The sequence below is a fragment of the Pararge aegeria genome, chromosome 27 (genome assembly GCF_905163445.1).
Source record: "Pararge aegeria chromosome 27, ilParAegt1.1, whole genome shotgun sequence".
Lineage (NCBI taxonomy): Eukaryota > Metazoa > Arthropoda > Insecta > Lepidoptera > Nymphalidae > Pararge > Pararge aegeria.
In genome coordinates, this window is record NC_053206.1 from 2582597 (window position 1) to 2603054 (window position 20458).

At 37.2% G+C, this 20458-nt stretch overlaps 3 protein-coding genes across 3 annotated transcripts in view; 2 read left to right on the forward strand and 1 right to left on the reverse strand.

Moving 5' to 3' along the window:
- Nucleotides 1–270: 270 nt before the first annotated feature.
- LOC120635632 (dynein light chain 1, axonemal-like) lies at nucleotides 271–2102 on the forward strand. Its single transcript, XM_039906667.1, has 5 exons — nucleotides 271–425; nucleotides 643–754; nucleotides 897–1043; nucleotides 1468–1638; nucleotides 1962–2102. The coding sequence occupies exons 1-5, from the start codon at nucleotides 274–276 to the stop codon at nucleotides 2013–2015; spliced, it is 636 nt and encodes a 211-aa protein (XP_039762601.1). The 5' UTR covers nucleotides 271–273; the 3' UTR covers nucleotides 2016–2102.
- A 495-nt stretch (nucleotides 2103–2597) lies between these two features.
- On the forward strand, nucleotides 2598–15704 carry LOC120635633 (E3 ubiquitin-protein ligase RNF220). Its single transcript, XM_039906668.1, has 8 exons — nucleotides 2598–3140; nucleotides 4464–4676; nucleotides 6533–6664; nucleotides 7010–7081; nucleotides 7627–7740; nucleotides 10242–10307; nucleotides 10901–10975; nucleotides 14697–15704. The coding sequence occupies exons 1-8, from the start codon at nucleotides 2790–2792 to the stop codon at nucleotides 14787–14789; spliced, it is 1116 nt and encodes a 371-aa protein (XP_039762602.1). The 5' UTR covers nucleotides 2598–2789; the 3' UTR covers nucleotides 14790–15704.
- Nucleotides 15705–16480: 776 nt separating this feature from the next.
- Nucleotides 16481–20458, reverse strand: part of LOC120635539 — a 55684-nt gene continuing 51706 nt past the window's right edge. Inside the window, exons 2-3 of the mRNA XM_039906557.1 lie at nucleotides 18792–19324; nucleotides 16481–16564 (exon numbers count right to left, since the gene is read on the reverse strand). Of these exons, the coding sequence (XP_039762491.1) occupies nucleotides 16481–16564; nucleotides 18792–19324 (617 nt within the window). The remainder of the gene's footprint in view (nucleotides 16565–18791; nucleotides 19325–20458) is intronic.

Below are 20458 nucleotides of genomic sequence, written 5' to 3' on the forward strand. Positions count from 1 at the left end.
TATGGTAAGTAAAGCTTAGTGCTCATTTGATGGACTAGTAAACAGCAAGTAAATGATGAAAATCAAAAAAAAAATTATTTCGATTGTTTTTGTTATGTATTTACTTCAATACCATATTACAATACGTTTCTTCATTAATAAAATACTCATTTTTGTACGCGAGCGATTCTGTAACAATCTTTGTATTGTTTTGTCAATATCTGTTACTAACGTTACTTCGGTTTCCGAAAAGATTTTTACACCTTGAATAATATATACTTTAATTACTTTAAAATGGCGAAAGCTACTACAATCAAAGAAGCTATTAAACGCTGGGAAGAGAAAACGGGACAGAATGCCGCCACTGCAACGGAAGTCAGTTTGGTTTTCCAATGGCCACCAATAGAAAAAATGGATAATACTTTATCATCGCTTGTAAACTGCGAGTAAGATATAATCTGAATTGTTAAGCCAACTGCGAAAAGGGTTATTTTAGCAGTCTTGTTGTTAGTTCGTTTATGCTTTGGTCTGTTCCCACCAAGTTCAAATTTTAATTGTTAGTCATTTAGCACAGCTTAGGAACGAACAACTGCTAGACACGAATATTTATTATTGATCTGAAATTAATAAACATACACAATAATAATAATAAAATATTTTTAGAAAACTTAGTTTATCTACAAACTTAATTGAAAAAGTAACGGCTTTGAATGGTTTGAAGAAACTGCGTATTTTGTCTCTCGGAAGGAACTATATTAAATCTTTTTCTGGTATGGTGAGTGAACAGCATCTTTGGTATCATAAAAGCAAGCATGCACTAGTGTAAAAGTCACATTTTAGATCTATTTTAAAATCTCAGAATCTATGTTATTTTCAATGTTGCTAACTAAAGTATAAGCTAACTAAATGGTTTCCAGGAATGTTTAGGGGATTCTTTGGAAGAGCTTTGGATATCCTACAATTTGGTAGAGAAGCTAAAGGGTATAAATGTGCTGAGAAATTTGAAAGTGCTGTACATGAGCAACAACTTGGTCAAGGAATGGAGTGAATTCAATAAACTTCAGGTACATCAGATAGCATTTTGAAACTTGATTATGACTATGACTTCATCATCACTTCAACTGATTGACGTGTCCAGCTGGTCTTTTGAAGTCCACGGTCTTCCAAATTCCACGGTCCTGGGCTGCTTGTTTCCAGCGACTAACAGCGACCCGTTTGAAGTCGTCTGTCCTCCTCCTTCGGGGCCGACCAACGCTGCGTTTTCCGTTGCGGTTAAACCATTCTTGGGATTCCCACGTCTATCGGTTCACAGAGTTATGCACTCCGCCCATTACCATTGGATTTATTAAAAAAAGCAATATTTAATCTGAATATTTTTTTGGGTTATGCCATATTTATTTCTTGCAATATTTAATCAATGTTTTACATCTGTCAGGAGTACAGCTAGCTTTATTTTTTATTTGTATGGATAACATGATTTATACTTAGGAATTACAAAACCTAGAAGATCTTTTATTCGTTGGGAACCCACTCTACGACGGGTGTGAGTTGGAAGTTTGGCGATCTGAAGCGGCAAGGCGGCTGCCAGGGCTCAAGAAATTAGATGGAGAAACTGTTTTAAGGGAAGATGAACCACCTCTGACGGTTGCTGACCTTGAGGTGAATTTTATTCAATGTTTTGGTGGTATAAATTAGTCTGGAACGCAGCTGAAAAAGTTCTATCTTAATCGGTACTGTCTTAACTGCATTAAAAAATAGCTAAAATTACTCCATAAAGTACTGTCAAATTCGTTTTATTCTGAAGATAAATCCGGACTAACTTACCTAGGTATATTTATTTAGACTTGGACCGATGCCTTGGTCTTATTAAGAGTATTTTAGTTGACATATAGGGACTTTATTTATATGCATTGATTGGAGCTGATAAGCGACATCTAGATACTGGCGAAGTTTAAAATTTTAAATCATTTGAATTCTTTCAGCCTGATGGTGGTGATGGCGTAGAAACTCTAGTCAGTGCTGAACCAAACGATTAATTAATATTCTTCAAGAACCTGCGAAGATGAATAAACAGAAACAATTAAATTAAAATTATCTTATCTTGTAAATGTGATTGAAAATAAAGTTGATTGGTTACTATGGTTGCTATTTATTTAAAAGATTATAGTTAAATAGTTATAGCTTGATATAGCTACTGGATACTTGCCTTACTATACTTGCTATGCTTTTTTTGCTTTTTTTTAATACGTTTCACATTTGGGGCTAAAAACTGTATATGCCCATAGCTTAACATTTTTTTTATAAAATTATCTTGCTTAAAAAGGATTGATTTTGACTTCCCACTTTTTATAATAATAACGTAATACTCACAATAAATCGTTTTTTCATAACTGAGTTGAGTATACCGTAGTTATTTTTAAAGATAATATAATCACTTCGTTTTATATTATTCATCTTTGATTTCTAAGATTGCCAACCCGAAGATAGACCATAGAGAATCCATAGACTACGGATACTTTCCTTTGACAATCGAATGTCACAGTTACACAATTCAAATCAAATGTCATTAGCTATTCATTTGTCAAAAATGTCATTTTTTGAGGTAGGTGTTAAAAAAACCTAACGTTCTATTTATTATTGTTTCGTATCCAATAATTGGTGTAAATTACACAAATAATTAGATCGATGTAAACAAGACAAGTTCCTACGTTACAATAGAACTTCCATTGACAGTGTAGGATAGTCAAATATTAGTTTAATTCGTTCAAAATCGTGATGTTTTTAGATTTATAACAACAAAAACATTTGAAATGCTCCCCATAGTGATGTACAACATGGAAGGGAGTTCGAATAGTGTTCCAAATTCGAATTTTAGTTTGTATGACGAGAACGTTATACTTAATTGCGTACGTAATCGGAAAAAAGTGTCGGAACTACCGAACTGCCCGGTATGTAGCTGTACTGTAAGGCAGGGAGAGTTGGAGAGTCATTTGTCGTTAGAAGTTGAACGATTAAACAAACTTTCTACCGGTGGTTCCAAAAGAAAGCTCAGTGTTAATAGCCCAGGCAGCTCGAACCCAGTACCGGGTTCGTCTAGTTCTAGTGTCGAAATACAAGAAGACGTGGATGTCACAGGCTGTTTGGGAAGCGATGTTTACCAGGTGAGTTAAAAAAAAGCGTAAACAAACTTATTTTTTTAAAATTTAGTTTCTAAATTGCAAATATTTGCAAAATTAAAGAATATGTATAAAAAGTTATTGGGAATAAATCGTTGGATCCGTAATCTTGTTGAAATGCTATTTGTTTCTTTTAAGTTTGTTAATACTGATTTAGAAAAGTAAAAAACCTTTTTATGCACACTCAGGAATGTAAAAATCCCTTAATGTATGTAAACTTTACATATGTACAATAAAAGTACAGTACATATTATTACTTACTTAGCTATAGATCTTTTAATTACTTTCTAGTTATATATATAAAATCAGACAAAAATCCTTTTCTCTTTTGTTAGCTTCCTTTTTTTTTTCTATAAGAACAGGCCATTACTCAGTGGTGGTACAACACTTGGTATTAATTATGATCATTGTATTTTTTGTGACCTCCCGGGCACAGAGGTCTTATAAGGGTGCTGCCTGGTTTCGGTATTCTATACGATATATTTCGGCGAGTGCTCAAGAACTATTTGATCCAGTTCCCGCCTTTCCTTTTTACCATCGAATGGCGAGGCACCGGAAGGATCTGCATCCATACGTACACATATTAAGTACTTATAATCCGAAAGTTTGTGGTTGATTTATTATGATCACAGATATCTAGTTAGGAGTCAAATTTTCACCCAAACATATTGCCAATTATTCTTTTTAAGTAAAAATTTTACGTGTATGTATATTAATTTGTATAACCTTGGCTTTAAGTGGGTTAAATGTATGTGTACTTAAATAAAATAAATAAATAAATAAATATGTGGTCAATATACCGTGGACATGTACGAAGCGCTTCGCATCTTCGTTTCTGATCCACACCGCTGGGATCTTGAATGCTCTTCCAGCTTCCATTTTCCCCAGTTCCTAATATGAGTACATTCAAATCAAGAGTGAATAGGCATCTTCTAGACAAGCGTGCTCCACCTTAGGCTGCATCATTGCTTACCATGGGGTGTGATTGCAGTCACACAGTGGGTGTAGACGCTTGTCAATAAACATAAAAAAAATCTCCAGCAGGGACCATCTGGGAATTAATATTGTCTGAACATTCTCATTAGTCAGGGAGGCTAAGATTACAGCTATTTATACCTATTAACAAAGAGCTGCTGCAAAACGATTGAGGTATAGGTTCAATATAACTGCGTTATCACTAACCGATAACCCTATCACCTTTTTAGAGTCGTAATCAAGGGTTAACCAGTAGTTGGACAACAATAAATTGAAGCAGCATGGTAGGTTTAAACTTGGAAGGCCTAGTTTTTAACTTATTTTGTCTTTCAGAGGGTACACACAAATCGTATGAAACGTCTCCGTGCTCGCCGCAGGAGCTCCCCTCCTCCACAAGCACAGCAGGGAGAGTGTCCAGTCTGTAATGCCTCACTGCCTGTGTCAAGGTTACAGAGACATGCGCTACGCTGTTTGAAGAGAACGGGCGCAGAGATGGATGAAGATGTACCTGACACCAGCTCCGAAGAAGGCAGCATAGATGTTGAGGTATTGTTACTACTTCACTGTCTGAAAACCCCTACATACATCTCCAAGCTCTTTACGGATTTTCGTTACCCTATTCCACCCTATTCCTCATGATGAGACACAGGTTTACTGGTGTCCCGGCAGCATCCCCCCCCCTGAAACCTACCCGTCTCTTTTGTGAACCTCAGGATATCCCCTATAGTGAGCTTTGCTAGGTCTTCTAAACTTATACTGTCCTTACCTTGTATTTCACATCTTAACAGCGCTTACATAGGGCACTCAGCTATGAAATGAAAACTGGTTTCCACCTCAACAAATTTTCATTACCGTTGGGTGTCTTTTTAACAGGCAATGTCCTATGGTTATGCCCGCTACCAGTGCTATATTGGTTCTGCTCTGTGACATTAGTTGGTTTGTCTTCTTCTTGTCGAATGACTTGAGAACCATTTTCGATTGCCTGTATTGCGTTGAATTGTTCCATCTTGCATTTGATTCTCTTTCCGTGATGCCTTCTATCACTCTTTTTGTGATGTAAGAATACAGACAGAGTAGTGGAAACATATATGAAATGAGTCAACTTGTTTGTATACTTGTTCATTCCATTGGTGCACAAGCAATGTCTGACAGTACTACTGCAAATGTGGTAGACATAGGTTTTAAAGCTGTTTAAAACTGTTGTTGTTCCTAACGGCAACCTGCATTACAGAGTCACATTTACAGTGCCAAGATGGCATCTTTTAATTAGAGAGAAAACAATATGAAAACTGCAAACCCAGTCAGAGTTTGCTAGCCATTTTCCACGGTGGAGGGACATAATGTGTATCTTCTCCCACATTTTTATTTACTCCTTGAGCATGGAATATACATAATACGTGTATTATTAAAAGGAGATAAAACTTCTCCTGATCCCTGTTGCCATGTTTTGGCAGGGGACAACTTCTTATCCCTTGTCTTGCTGATATAATCGGAGGATATATTTTTTGTCTCCTGCCAATGCTAGTAGTTTAGAAGTATATAATAAGTTATCTTCTATTAGTGGTGATATAATAATAATAATAATAATAATAAATTCTTTATTGCACACACAAAAACAAAATACAAAGAAACACATTTACAAAAATAATTTAAAAAAAAAAAAAAAAAATACTAGTTTAGGTGTGCAAAGGCGGTCTTATCGCTAAAGCGATCTCTCCCAGACAACCTTTGGCGATAGTAGTTTTTAAAAGGAACGGGTTGGTGCGGCAATAAAAATTTCTACCTACATAAAAATATTGCAAACTAAACTACATACATGGTATAAATTCTAATACTAAACATATAATTATTATATATAATATATAGTGTTCATACATATAAATATAATAAACTACATACTATAACGCTACATACATAAAAAATAGTTTTTAAAACGACTTTTAAAAAGAGGCAAGGATTTTGCCTGACGTATGTCATCAGGTAGGGAATTCCAGAGTCTGACACAATTAACTGTAAAAGAATTACTATAATATTTCGTGCGACTGTACGGAACCTGTAGTTTGCTGTCGGTGCAGGAACGTAGCCTGTTATTATCAAAAAACGTAAAACGTTCGTGATATCTTAGTAAGACCAAGTTCAATCCCAGGCATGAACCTATCACATGTTTTAACGGTGAAAGAAAACAACACAAGGAAACATGCATGAGAGTTCTCCATATAGTTGACCTCACTTGGCTAGAGTGGTGGACTACGGCCTAAACCCTTCTCATTCTGAGAGGACACCTGTGCCCTGTAGTGGGCCCAAAATGATGAGTTCTCTTTGTATACTCATTGAAAGTACGGGCGCGCAAGCAACGCCTAGCACCTTCCTTCCTTTATATATATATATAGATTATGTTTTAGAACGACGAGCCGCGCGGCTTCGGCGCCGAGTACCAGTGGTGCGGGCAATGGCGCGTACGGGCCACGGCTTTGCAAGACGGGGAGTCAAGGCCAGGCACGTGTGTCAGACGCGCCTCTACCGATCACGCACTCGTAAGTTGCACTCCCTAGTATTGACAGGAATAAAGAAATAAATTGAAAAAAAAAACCAACAACCAACATAAAAGCAAAAGTCTAGAAAATTACTAAGTACACATATACTAGGAAACTACTAGGGAAATCTACATGCTTGCGACTTCTCCATAAAGATGTTCTCAAAGGCGTGTGAAGTCCACCAATCTGCACGGGGCAAGCGTGGTGGACTACAGCCTAAACCCATTCTCACTGCGGGAGGAGACTCGTGCCCTGTAGTGGCAGGTAATGGGTCGATATGATTTATCGTACCGTTAGTGGCAGTGTCTTGCCTGTTCTCTTTGTATAGTTTCTATTGATCTGCAGGTGGTTGATGGTGACGAGGACACGGAACTGTACGGACCAGCTCAGTACTCCCCATCTAGGATAGCACACGATGTAAGTGCCCACATTAGCGTACCCACAGTGCCCCACATAAATTTAAACGTCTTCTAAGACGTTTAAATTTATTTCATAACGGTAACTGCACTTTTGCACTCAAAATATTGAATAAATGCCATATTATGAGCACAAAATTAATAAATGCCTGTTTAATGTATTGAAATTCTCGCACTAACCGGTAAGGAATGATATATTTGACGTTGACTGGGTTGAATGACCGCTTTCATGTTTGAGCACGCGACAGGCTTGTAATCAGCCCTGCCCAGTTTATCTGTCCAATGTCCACTATTCATTAGAAAAAATAATAATATTAAATGAAATTAAAAGTTTAGTTAATAAGAAACATCCTATATCGAGTGTAAGCAGCGCGATATCAATTTATAATCGTCTCAGGCAGCAGAAGAAATATTAGAAAGATTTAATGTCTATTCTTAATATTTTCTGGCGTAGTGAACTTCAATAATTTTTAGTTACTCTAAATCGGATACATTAAATGCACTACTGTCTATACAAAAAAATAACAGTGTAAATATATGTTTCAGGCAGAAATACCAGTAGATATACAAAACGACGAGACTGAGAGGAGAGGTGACACTGACAACGAGGTGCACCACTGTGACGTCAAACCAAACGGATTGGTGGAAGCCAGTGCGGAGGTGAGCTTTTGTGATTTTTTTTAATACACAAAAAATCATGCAGTAGCAGTTGGGTTTTTTGTGAAAAAAGCTTGGCAGAGCATTGTCGCGAGGCTTTGCTCCGGTCTGAAAGGCGTGGTTTAAAACCTACGCCTCAGATCGATGGACATTTCCATTTCCATTTCATACTGGGATTTATTGAATGAATTTTTTACATATTAATATTTTACAACGATTTTACTATTTGACAATAAATTTTATAACCATATTAATACAGAATATATTACATAAAATTTACAAGTCTTATGTATAAAGTCAAAAGTCTATAGTCAAAGTCAAAAATATCTTTAGTAGGCGTCATAGATGGCACTTTTGATGCGTAAATGTTAAGTACACGGTAGAGATGACGGCGATAACCATATTCGTAAACTTAAAACTAAATCTACTAGGGTCCAAACGCGTTCTGGTCTAAGAAGAAGCCCACAACAAACTTAGCCGGGTGTTTTTTTTTTCTTATCACCATCTCACATTGTCATTTAAAATTATTAGAAGAGCAACCTGGTTAGGGCAATAATTCACACCCAAGCTTAGCTTTTTAATCGATTACGTAGTCCTTTATACTATATGAGGACTTTTCTATAAGCTTACCTTTAATATATATTTTTTATGAATTGTGTTAAATAAAAAAACAAAATAGTATATATTTAATTATTATTTTTTTATTTATAAACAAAATTAACTAAGCTAATCTTAAATAGTATGTAAACTTATATATAACAAATAATATAACATTAGTGTTTCATACTCAGAATGTTTTTTTTTTGTTTTTATATTTGCCTTCCGAACCTGTGGTAGAGTTACTTGACATTTCAAAAGTGCTTATAAACAAGGCCTACTTGAAATAAATGAATTTTGAATTTGAATTACTATTGCTTTTTCGATTTGATGAGAAATATATATTTTTTTCTCTGCAAAGTCAAAGTCAAAAATATCTTTACTCAAGTAGGCCCATAGCAGTGACGTTCCTAGGGTTTTGAATTTGAGCAAGCCCAGTTACCTAAAGCACATATTTATCTCGTCATGATCTCTAAGTCACCATTCTTGTTGTGCTAAATGACAAACCATATCAACAAATCTTTGAAAAACACTACGGTTAGGGTCAGCACGCGAATTATGATAAAGAAGTTCTATGCAATGTTTGCCAAAATTAAAAAGTAATCATAGTAATCCCAAGTGTTTCTTTGAGTTCGGCTCTCTTTAATTCTTATGATGCCAGGTAATTTATGTCGTAACTAGCCGCGTTCCAACCATTATTTTCATTAGAAAAAAAATATGCAAAAATTGACCTGTTGTTCGCCAATTATTTTTTGATTTCGCCACAGAAACAATTTGCACACAAAACAATATTTACTATAATTTTTAAGAAAACAAAGCAGTAAAATGCACTATTCAACAAAAAAAAAACAATAATAAACTCCTAACTAAGTAGTTACTAATCAATAATAATGAATCTGTCAAGTGTCAACTAGTTGTAACGCAAACACGCGTTTCACGCGTGTCACGCGTGAAGTTGTTTCAATTCGCTCGCTAGTCATCTTCACTAACTTCAACTCGCAATCTGGTATTTGATCTCCATACTAAATTATTAAATAATCCAGATTGTCTCTGCTAAATACATTGAAATTTCTATGAGAGAGAGCAGTAAAATGAAAGCCCCATATAAGCAAATGAGTGTGAGCGAGACAAAGCGGGGCCTTCGATCGCGTACGAAGACACGTGAAGCGCACGATAGTGATAGTTTGGCGCTGCGCCGCGCCGTTCGGCTGGTTGCTACCACAGAGACTACCTGCCAGAGTAACGTAGTGCTTGCAGTAAAGTAGACACAGAGTATATACATTATTAAGCAAAAGTTAAAACATTGTATTTATATCCTCATTGCTATCAAGTTTTAATTATTTTGTTAATTTCATTTCGGAATAGTCGAGAAAAATTTTAAAGAGATATTTATTGTAACGCAAGCCCGGCTTTTCGGCTTGTAAGATAGTACCGCCACTGGCCCATAGGTGGCACTTTTGATGCGTACATAAGAATTACACGGTAGTGAGATGATGGCGAGTTGATGCTTTTTCGGAATCGGAAATATTAAAGCCATACTAATTTACAAATATTAACAAATAGACTCATACAACTTTGTCGGTTTTTTCACATCTCGAGAACATAAAATAAAGTTTTGGAGGGATTTTTTTTTTTTACAATCTATACTCTATGGCTCTTGTGAGTGATAGGGATGCCATCATACGTTACAGCGAGATAGCCAATATAAGAATAAACAGATGTTATATAGATACGCCGTGCGCGATGTTCCTTATTCAAATCATAAAAGCCCCTAGGGACTCCAATACAACATTACTTACCCGCTAAGCCTATAGGATGTATTGGCGTACTTGAACTTTCAATACTAGGCTATGTTATAAGCCATTGTCGAGCGAGTGGTGTTAAAAAACAATTACTTTCTATTTCAGACAAGAATACAAGCGCTGAAGTCGAAGATTAAGGATTTGGAAAGGAAGCAGAATTCATCGTTAGAGGTAAGTTGATTTCGATGAACACTTTCCTAGCTAATTATATAGAGAAATAAGCATCATCGCTATCGTCAACCCATGGCGAGAGAATGAGAATTGTTTAGGCTGTTCAGTTATTGACCTTTTCCGACACTCTTTACAAGTTGTCGCTTAAAAGTCATTTCACACTTCTACCCGACACCTTGTAAAAGATAATGATATTAATAAAAAAAACGCTCACACACACACACACACACACACACACACACACACACACACACACACACACACTCACTCACAACCGTTTTTTTGTAACTTTCTCTTAGTGATCTCAGAATGTGTGTTGTTTTGTTACTTTTTTTTTTAATTTTTGTTGCGTGCAATAAAAGTGATTAAAGCCATTCATTGAAATTAAAAAAATACATTGAATGTTTTTTTTTTTAATTTTGTTATTATTGTAAGAAAGTCTGTATAACTTGAACACATATATTTTGTATTTCTTTTTACTTTCATGAATAAATAAATAAAGTAGTTCTCATTGACAAAGTGCAACTGGGCTACCACCGCTTTACCACATTATATTCAGTCTAAGCAAATAATGATAAAACTTATTGTTGCAGGCCAAATGTTTGATATGCCTCGGTCCGTACACCTCACCAGCTGTTTCCATACAATGTTGGCATGTTTATTGCGAGGTGAGTTAACTTTTATTTACCCATTCATGTTGTCTGGTGGGAGGCTTTGGTTGTGGCTAGTTACCACCCTATCCACAAAGACGTGCCGCTGAGCGATTCAGTGTTCCGGTGCTATATCACGTAAGAACCGATTAGGGGTATAACTACCATACTCCCTTCTTCTTCTTCTTTCTCTTTTGGCTTGTCTCCGCACTTAGTCGGCCGGAACCTTCCATTGTACGTAGTGCCACTGGGTCACTCCAGCCAGCCGAGCTCACTCCAGAAGCTTAGCAGGCCGCCCAGGTCGCCAAGTGCTTCAGGGAGTGATGCTGGGGAGCCAAGGTACAAAAAGTGGATATAAACAGTCGACTTACAAGAAATGGTCATAAATTAGTGACATCTGCATATCGTCTGCGAAAGGTACAGAAGTCATTTTTGGGATTGAGTATACGCTTTTATAATATGATTCCTAAGGTAATTTTGGACCTACCAAGCATAAGTTTAAAGAATGTGTTAAAACACATTTATTACAGCATGGTTATTATACAATTGATGAATTTCTTAATGACAAGGTTGCTTGGAAGCATTCGGCTCCGCTTTCATCTCTCACAAGATAGAAAAATGAATTGTAAATTGTAATGTAAAATGTAAATTGTTGATATTGGAAAAGAGCAACTGCTGAGTTTCTTGCCGGCTTCTTCTCGGGGGAATCTGCCTTCCGAACCGGTGGTAGAGTCACTACACACAGACAGACTTGACGTTTCAAAAGTGCTTATATTAGGCCTACTTCAAATAAATCAATTTTGAATTTTGAATTTTTTGAATTTTGTATACCATACTCCCTAACAGGTTAGCCCGCTACCATCTTAGACTGCATCATCACTTACCACCAGGTGAGATTTCAGTCGAGGGCTAATTTGTAGCGGGAAAAAAAGGGTCTTAAAGAACCTTCAGATAGGACCATTAAAGTTTTGTAATTAAAAAAACACTAAGTAAAAAATATATGAAAGCGCCATCTAGTAATGAGCGGCCAAACTTCTAGGTCAATTGTCCTAGCGACAGGCGACAGCGCAACCAGCGCGCGCGAGGCGTATAGCGTACAAAATAAAATCTTCTACTTCGTATTTTAATTTTTAACCGTAAATGCTAAACATTTACCTTTTAAAACACGTAAAAATACCTATATTATTATTTAAATCTCATGTTATCGATTGCAGGGTAAATCAATTATTATGAATCACTCGACATATGACGCCCTCTACTGTTGCATAGAAATATCAAATAAAATAAGCACGCCCTAAGAAAGAATCGTTCTGCTAGATGTGTGCGTGCAAGTTAGTAGTGTGTGTCGTGTAATGTTATAATCGTGCGCTTGTACTTACAAGATTAGCATCGGTCTTGTGTGAACAGTTTCATTCATAAATTCTTTAAGTGTAGGTGTCTATAAGCACTGCTTACGGAAGTGGATAATCAATTACGTGTTTGATTTTTTTATGAAAAGTATTCCAGGAATTATTGGAAAGTGAGAAAGTTAACAATAAATATTGTTTCTATTTATTGTTGACATATCAAAATAAAATAGCGTTCGTACCCATACTTACAAAAAAATTAAAGACATATTTTGACTAATTTCGATTGCAATATTATCATTAGCATATTCAATCGCCATTATTGTTTACCTTCGAACAATGCTCTATGGCGTTGGTGATAAATAAACGGTTCAAGTGCATAAATTCAGCAACTTATAAAAATTTGAGCAGTGATAGTTTAATGTGTTAACGTTATTTTATAGTTTATTCATTCATTTTATAATGAAAGCATATTCCTGCGGTCTTTGTTTTGGTTCAGTGTGCCTGGAAAAAGTACTTAGAGACAACTTTAATTTCTATCCCTATATCGTAAAATTAGAAATAATTCGCAAAGGAAGGTGTGTACCAATGTTACAAATATCCACAAAAAAAGGTGATAAAGTAACACGTATGTTTAATAATAAATATTACGAAAACTATTCTTCACTAAGCGGCTTTGTACACACCAATCGATTATTTTGCTTTCCTTTTGTTTTATTGTCCAATATACGTAAAGTGTGGAATGATAAAGGATATTGTGATATTAATAATTTTCATCAAGACGCCAAAAACATATGGTGGAAAAAATATTATCATCATCAGTGTGCTTAGAAAATGCTGCCGAATGGTGTTTCATAATTTTGTGACGTAAATCAGGGTATGTACATTTATTCAATTAGCAGTAGATAGACGATAGTATTAAATCAATCAAAAATATAACTTTCGTAAAGTAATTTGATTATAAACCGACATAGGTACCTATCTAAAATATAAATTTTACTTTATGTTTGTGCTGAACACCTTGTGCATACCCTGGGTCCAGTCCACACCAGCAAGGCTAGCATGGGCGGAAGACAATTATCACCCCGGTGAAAGGTCTCAATTTTACCTTCTCCCACAGCTTTATCAACTCTCAGAGCATTCGCTCACAAGTGGTAATATACGACAATACACACATCGCCATTCTAGCCCCAAAGTAAGCGTAGCTTGTGTTATGGGTACTAAGATAGGTGATGAATATTTTTTTTATGAATATAATACACATGAATACTTATAATATACAGATAAACACCCAGACACTGAAAAACATTCGTGTTCATCACACAAACCTTATCCAGTTATGGGAATCGAACCCACGACCTTGGACTCAGAAAGCAGGGTCGCTGCCCACTGCGCCACTCGGCCGTCTAAATATATGTGTAATAAGACGAAAGTCTTCGAACAGTGCACGTTGCCAGTGATGACCTATGGCTCTGAAACATGGTCGTTAACTATGGGCCTCATAAGAATGCTCAGAGTCACTCAGCGGGCGATGGAGAGAGAGCTATGATCGGTGTATCTCTACGTGATCGAATCAGAAATGCGGAGATTCGTAGAAGAACCAGAGTTACCGAGATAGCTCAACGAGTCGCGAAGCTGAAGTGGCAATGGGCCGGGCACATAGTTCGGAGTAAGGATGGCTGTTAGGGTCCCAAGGTGCTAGAATGGCAGCTGTGAACTGGTAAGCGCAGCGTTGGTCGGCCCCCAACGAGGTGGACAGACGACATTAAGCGCGTCGCAGGTAGCCGCTGGATCCAAGCGGCACAGAACCGTGGAACATGGAACTCCCTACAAAAGACCTTTGTCCAGCAGTGGACGTCTATCGGTTAATATGATGATAAAATTCAAAATTGAAAAAAATTCAAAATTGAAAAAAGAATACAAAATTCAAAAAAATTCAAAATTCATTTATTTCAAGTAGGCCTAATACAAGCACTTTTGAAACGTCAAGTCTGTCCGTGTGTAGTGACTCTACCACCGGTTCGGAAGGCAGATTCTACCGAGAAGAAGCCGGCAAGAAACTCAGCAGTTGCTCTTTTCCAACATGAAAAATTTGCATTTTACATTTTAACATTCATTTTACTATCTTGTGAGAGATGAAAGCGGAGCCGGATGCTTCCAAGCAACCTTGTCATTAAGAAACTCATCAATTGTATAAGGAGACACAAATTATAACCCCTGACTAGAGATATTATTTATGTCTTCTACCCGTGCTAGCTCTGAAGACCAGAGAAAATAAAACCTACTAGGGAACGAACCTGGACCTCCCACGTATAAGACCTACAGTTCTTACCACTGCGTCAGGGAGGTGTATAACATTACTAAGCTGATGATGATATACGTTATTTTTCCAGGTATGCTGGCTCCAATCGCTGCGTGCTAAGAAAATCTGCCCGCAGTGCAATGCTATCACCACAGCCGAACACTTGCGTAGGATATATATGTGAACTATTAAGTTGGTTAAAATGTTGAGAAGAAAACAAGTTAGTTTGGTTTTTTTTTTGTCGGTGGGAGGTCCCCCCTTTGGGGGGTTTCTCAGACACGTAGGAAATGTAGAGATGATAGGTGTAATGCACTGCAAGCACCATTCACTTGCTCAGGATAAACATGAAAAATATGGTTTATTTTTGGGAACTGAAGAGCCTTACGGGGTTTCTCAGACACAAAATATACACATTATGTAAACAAAGTAGGTAACAAGAAAAAGTTATATTGATTTATCTTTGTTTTTGAGTCTTAAGATATATAAATGTAGATTTGATTGCTGTTAATTATATGGGTAATCTAAAAAAAAAAAAATTTGGTTTACTTTGGGGAGGTCTGAAAGAACCACTGGGAGGTTTCTCTGAAACGGTAAATGTAAAATAATAGGTGGAATGTGCCTCTCCCGTTACACGCTTGCGCAGAATATCAATTTATTTTTGTCTATTTTTGTAAATGGGAGATCCGAAAGACCCACTGGGAGGTATATAGACATGATATATAATATTATGCGATTGCATAATATTACCACTTACTTGCGCAGAATATTGATGTTAATTAAATTAATGATTTTGGTTTCTTTATCTGAAATCAGACTGACCTCCCGCTGGGTTTTTAGACACATGGAAATGTAGACAATAATGCACTGCCATCGCTACTCAGTTGCCTTTATTTTTTTTAATAATGGGAGGTGTGAAAGACGATATAGGGGGTTTCTGAGACACATAGCAAATTGCGGTGAGATTATTGTGAACTTATAGGTATAAGGGTTATATTATATAAGTTGGTTTTATGTTTTCGGAGGTCGGAAGGACCGCCTAGGGCCTTTTCAGAAATCTGAACATGATAGGGTTAATATTTAATTTGGCACCATTGCAACTCAATTTCGAATTGTATGTATGTGAACCAAATATAGGTAGGGTATAATAAAGAATTGCGTTTTTTTTAATCAGGGAAAGACTTGCAAGGCTAGCATGGACAAGGGACAATTATCTCCCCGGAGAAAGAAAAAAAAAATATCTTCTCCCACAGCTTTATAAACTCTCAGAGTACTGGCACACAACTGGATATAATATCAAATTCAAATTCAAATTCAAAATTTCTTTATTCATGTAGGCCTATCACAGGCACTTATGAAGCGTTCATACATATATGTTTACATAATTGTAATGGGATGGTGATAACTTCGTTCGCCAACTTAAATTCAAAGCTACGCGGGTTCCAAACGCGCCCTGGTCTAAGAAGAGCCCACAACAAACTTAGCCGGGTAAATTTTTTTTTTTTGTTATCACCATCTTGCAGTAAATTTAAATTAAGCTATGAAGCTAGAGCAATTCACATCCAAGCTTTTTTATCGTTTAAATAATCCTTAATTTTTCTGTAAGCTTACGTTTTATATAAACTTTGAACTTATTGAGAGACATCTCAAAGATTTCAGTTGGTAATTTGTTATAAAATAATATACAATTGCCCTTGAATGAATTTGCAATTTTGTGTAGCCTAGTAAACTGCACAACGAGTTTATTTTTGCTTCTAATATTTATATTTATATATGTATTTATATAAATATTAGAAGCAAAAATAAACTCCAAATATCCAAATAATATATGTGTAATAATAAACGGGAGTAAACTTTTCTATTCCATATTACCGTGATTTAGTAGTTGGACACGTTTACATCCATGTCAGGGGATATAACAGGGGGATATAATTTTTGTCTCCTGTCTATATGCCAGCCCTGCTGGGGGGTACATAACACAGTTCCATATTTTGTTTGTGCAACAACGGTTCAGTTAAGTTGTGCAGTTTTTTTTTGTTTCAATGGGAGGTCGACGAGACTTCTTGGAAAATAAATTTTGTTCTTTTTATCGATTGGGGGTTAATATATTTTGTGACCAGCTTTACATACTAACCTTTTGTAATATATGTTGTATACAATGTTTTTTTTGAAATTCCAATACAAGTTAGCCCTAAACTGCAACGTGGTCTGGTGGGGATTACATCCCTGTTATCTATATATCTCCTCGATAATAATGGATTTTTAATAATTTTATTCTAATCCCACTGTCCCTTTCGACCTTGAGACTACATCGAGTGATGTCAGAAAGATAGAAATTGGGGTGTCTTTAACACATTATGGAACGTTTAAAAACAGAAATTTGGGTGTTTTTAACACTTTATGGAACGTTTAAAGAGGAAATCGGGGTGTTTTTTGAACACATAATGTAATAATCTTTAACATTATATAAAGGACTAATAATACCCCGATTTCTCTCTTTAAGCCTTCTATAATGGGTCAAAGACACTCAAATTTCTATTTCTCTTTTAAAGCCTTCTAGGTCAAAGACACCCAAATTTCTCTCTTCCAAGAGAAGAGAGAAATCGATTTATTATTAGCCCATATTAAAACCATAGTGTTTTGCTCAAAAGTTTACTGTTTAATTATTTTAACAATTGTGTGTGCTCATATTAAATATTGAAAAAACATTATAAACATTGATGATCAATACACTGGGTTATTGTTATTTTGTTCACTTCTGCCGTGCGGGCTTAAGCAACTTTTTTTTTTTTTGGTAAGAACCGATATTACTGCCTTTCAATATATGTACTGGGCAGTACTTGGTAATATTATTTTTCATTAAATTTGTAATACGAGAAAATGTTTTTTTTTCATTATTATTCATGTATCTATTCTAAACAATTATTAATTGTGAAGTCAAAATCTCCTGAGGATACTCCGGTGTCGGAGCGAAACGTGCGTGAATAGTACAATGCCGAAGATCTGTTTGGTGTGGAATATAACGATTGAAGCAATTATAAATTACTCCAAACAGATTCTCCTGCTTTTCCCTGTTTTTCATTATTAAGTATTATCTGTTAAAAATTAAGTCTTCTGGACCGTAACCGTGATAGAAATGAAGTTTCTTAAATTAAATCATTGTCACAACCTTAGATGCAGGCGGCAAGTACGCTAAGCGAAAACACCAATAATACGGGCGGGCGATGTGACGCGGCGGGTCGGGGTCGAGGACGGTTGACGGTTGCCTTAGAATAAGTTATATTGTTTTCCGTTACTGCATTCAAAATGATAACTACACAATAATGTCCTGGTTTTTCGTAATCAAAATTTGATCAGAAAAGCAATGTTACCCAAATCCTCTATAACTGTACAATAATAATTATAAACAATAATGATACTATTAATATTTTAATTATAAGTAAGAATTAAGCGTAGTTTATTTACCGTGTAAATAATAAAGTATTTTTGCTATGTAAGATCTCTTTTCATTTAACTCATAATACCAATTGAATTTTATTAAAAACTAGTGTTCTCAGCCCGCTTCGCCGGGCTAGATTTTGCTTTATTTTATTTAAACAATAAACTTACATCATATTTTCAGTGGCAGCGCACAGAAGCGCCCCACCCTCAGTGGCAGCGCACAGAAGCGCCCCACCCCGCCTCGTGCTAGTTTTGGTTCGCGCCGGGTTTCCCCGGTACCCCCCATATTTGGGAGGCATTCCCCTATCCACCACCCGGGGACGCGCCCGATGGGGGACTAGCAACCCCACACGGGAACCTAACCTAACCTAACCTAACCATTTTTTTTTTTTATTTATTTATTTATTTATTTTTTTTTGTCGCTGGGAAATGCGTTTAGGCATCCCTTCTGGAGGCTGCGCAGCCAGAACTGTGCAGCCTCCAGCAGGGTATGTGGGACTCGCTGGCCGATGAAGTATCAGCCAGAATACCCACTAAAACCCAGCGGAGCCGCCCGCGCACAAAGGATCGCGGTCGCATACAACTTTGACGCCCCGGCGCACTCGCCGGAGGCACGCAATGGTGTCTACGGAGGTGGCATAAGGTGCGCATATCTGCGCCTCCTGCCACCTGTTCTCCTTCTTCGGAGGGGAAGAGCATCAGCCGCCTGCTCTCTCTCCCTCTCCGAGGCCTCCTTCAAACCCATTACGGCTTCGCAGAAGGAGGCGACAGTAGACCATCCCTCTTCACTGCCGAGCATCAGATTGATAACTCTCGGCAGCGAGAGGTCACCGTCCAGGAGTGACACCATCGCGTGTCTTTGCGGCGCCCATGACGCGCATAGTGCCAAGGTGTGGAGCGCCGTGTCTTCAGGCGCGCCACACTCATGGCAGATCGGCGAGGCCTCCCTCCTCGCGATCCCGTGCAAGTAGTTACCGAAGCAGCCGTGTCCGGTAAGCACCTGCACGAGGCGATATGTCAGCGCGCCATGGCGCCGCTTCAGCCACCGGTCTAGGTGGGGCCGGATGCCCTCCACCGTCCAGATGCCCGCCACCGGGGACTCAAGGTCTTCTCTCCATCTCTGGACCAGGACCTCTCTTCCGAGGGTACGGAGTCTCCCAATCTCCTCCAGTCCTGGTCTTTCCCCTCGAGTCCTCATGCTGGACCGGTAGCGGTGCACCTGTGCGAGCACCTCCGCCTGCAGGTCCCACGGCGGGTCGCAACTTTGACTTAGTTCTTTGACTTATGATTTTGACTTATGTCTTTGACTTATGACTGTCTTATGACCTTGACTTATGACTATCTCTTACGATGTAGACATGACTTTGTCTTACTCCGTCGACTTTGACTTATGATTTTGACTTAGTTCTTTGACTCAGGACTTTGACTGAGGACTTTGACTTATAACTTTGACTTAGTTCTTTGACTTATGTCTTTGACTTATGACTGTCTTATGACTTTGACTTATGACTATCTCTTACGATGTAGACTTATGACTTTGTCTTACTCCGTCGACTTTGACTTATGATTTTGACTTATGTCTTTGACTTAAGACTTTGACTTATGACTGTCTTATGACTTAGACATGACTTTCTCTTACGATGTAGACTTATGATTTTGTCTTACGACGTCGACTTTGACTTATGACTTATAACTTTGACTTATGATTTTGACTTATGTCTTTGACATATGACTGTCTTATGACCTTGACTTATGACTATCTCTTACGATGTAGACTTATGACTTTGTCTTACTCCGTCGACTTTGACTTATGATTCTGACTTAGTTCTTTGACTCAGGACTTTGACTTATAACTTTGACTTATGTCTTTGACTTATGACTGTCTTATGACTTTGACTTATGACTATCTCTTACGATGTAGACTTATGACTTTGTCTTACTCCGTCGACTTTGACTTATGATTTTGACTTATGTCTTTGACTTAAGACTTTGACTTATGACTGTCTTATGACTTAGACTTATGACTATCTCTTACGATGTAGGCTTATGACTTTGTCTTACTCCGTCGACTTTGACTTATGATTTTGACTTATGTCTTTGACTTATGACTGTCTTATGACTTAGACTTATGACTTTCTCTTACGATGTAGACTTATGATTTTGTCTTACGACGTCGACTTTGACTTATGACGTATAACTTTGACTTAGTTCTTTGACTTATGATTTTGACTTATGTCTTTGACTTATGACTGTCTTATGACCTTGACTTATGACTATCTCTTACGATGTAGACATGACTTTGTCTTACTCCGTCGACTTTGACTTATGATTTTGACTTAGTCCTTTGACTCAGGACTTTGACTGAGGACTTTGACTTATGATTTTGACTTATGTCTTTGACTAATGACTTTGACT

Bases quoted from the DNA above. Each gene is read 5' to 3' on its own strand.
- LOC120635632 (XM_039906667.1), top strand. From the start codon at position 274: ATGGCGAAAGCTACTACAATCAAAGAAGCTATTAAACGCTGGGAAGAG. The intron at 426-642 runs GTAAGATATAAT...AAATATTTTTAG, and splicing joins TCATCGCTTGTAAACTGCGA to AAAACTTAGTTTATCTACAA. The intron at 1,639-1,961 runs GTGAATTTTATT...GAATTCTTTCAG, and splicing joins TGACGGTTGCTGACCTTGAG to CCTGATGGTGGTGATGGCGT.
- LOC120635633 (XM_039906668.1), top strand. From the start codon at position 2,790: ATGCTCCCCATAGTGATGTACAACATGGAAGGGAGTTCGAATAGTGTT. The intron at 4,677-6,532 runs GTATTGTTACTA...ATTATGTTTTAG, and splicing joins AAGGCAGCATAGATGTTGAG to AACGACGAGCCGCGCGGCTT. The intron at 10,308-10,900 runs GTAAGTTGATTT...TTATTGTTGCAG, and splicing joins AGCAGAATTCATCGTTAGAG to GCCAAATGTTTGATATGCCT.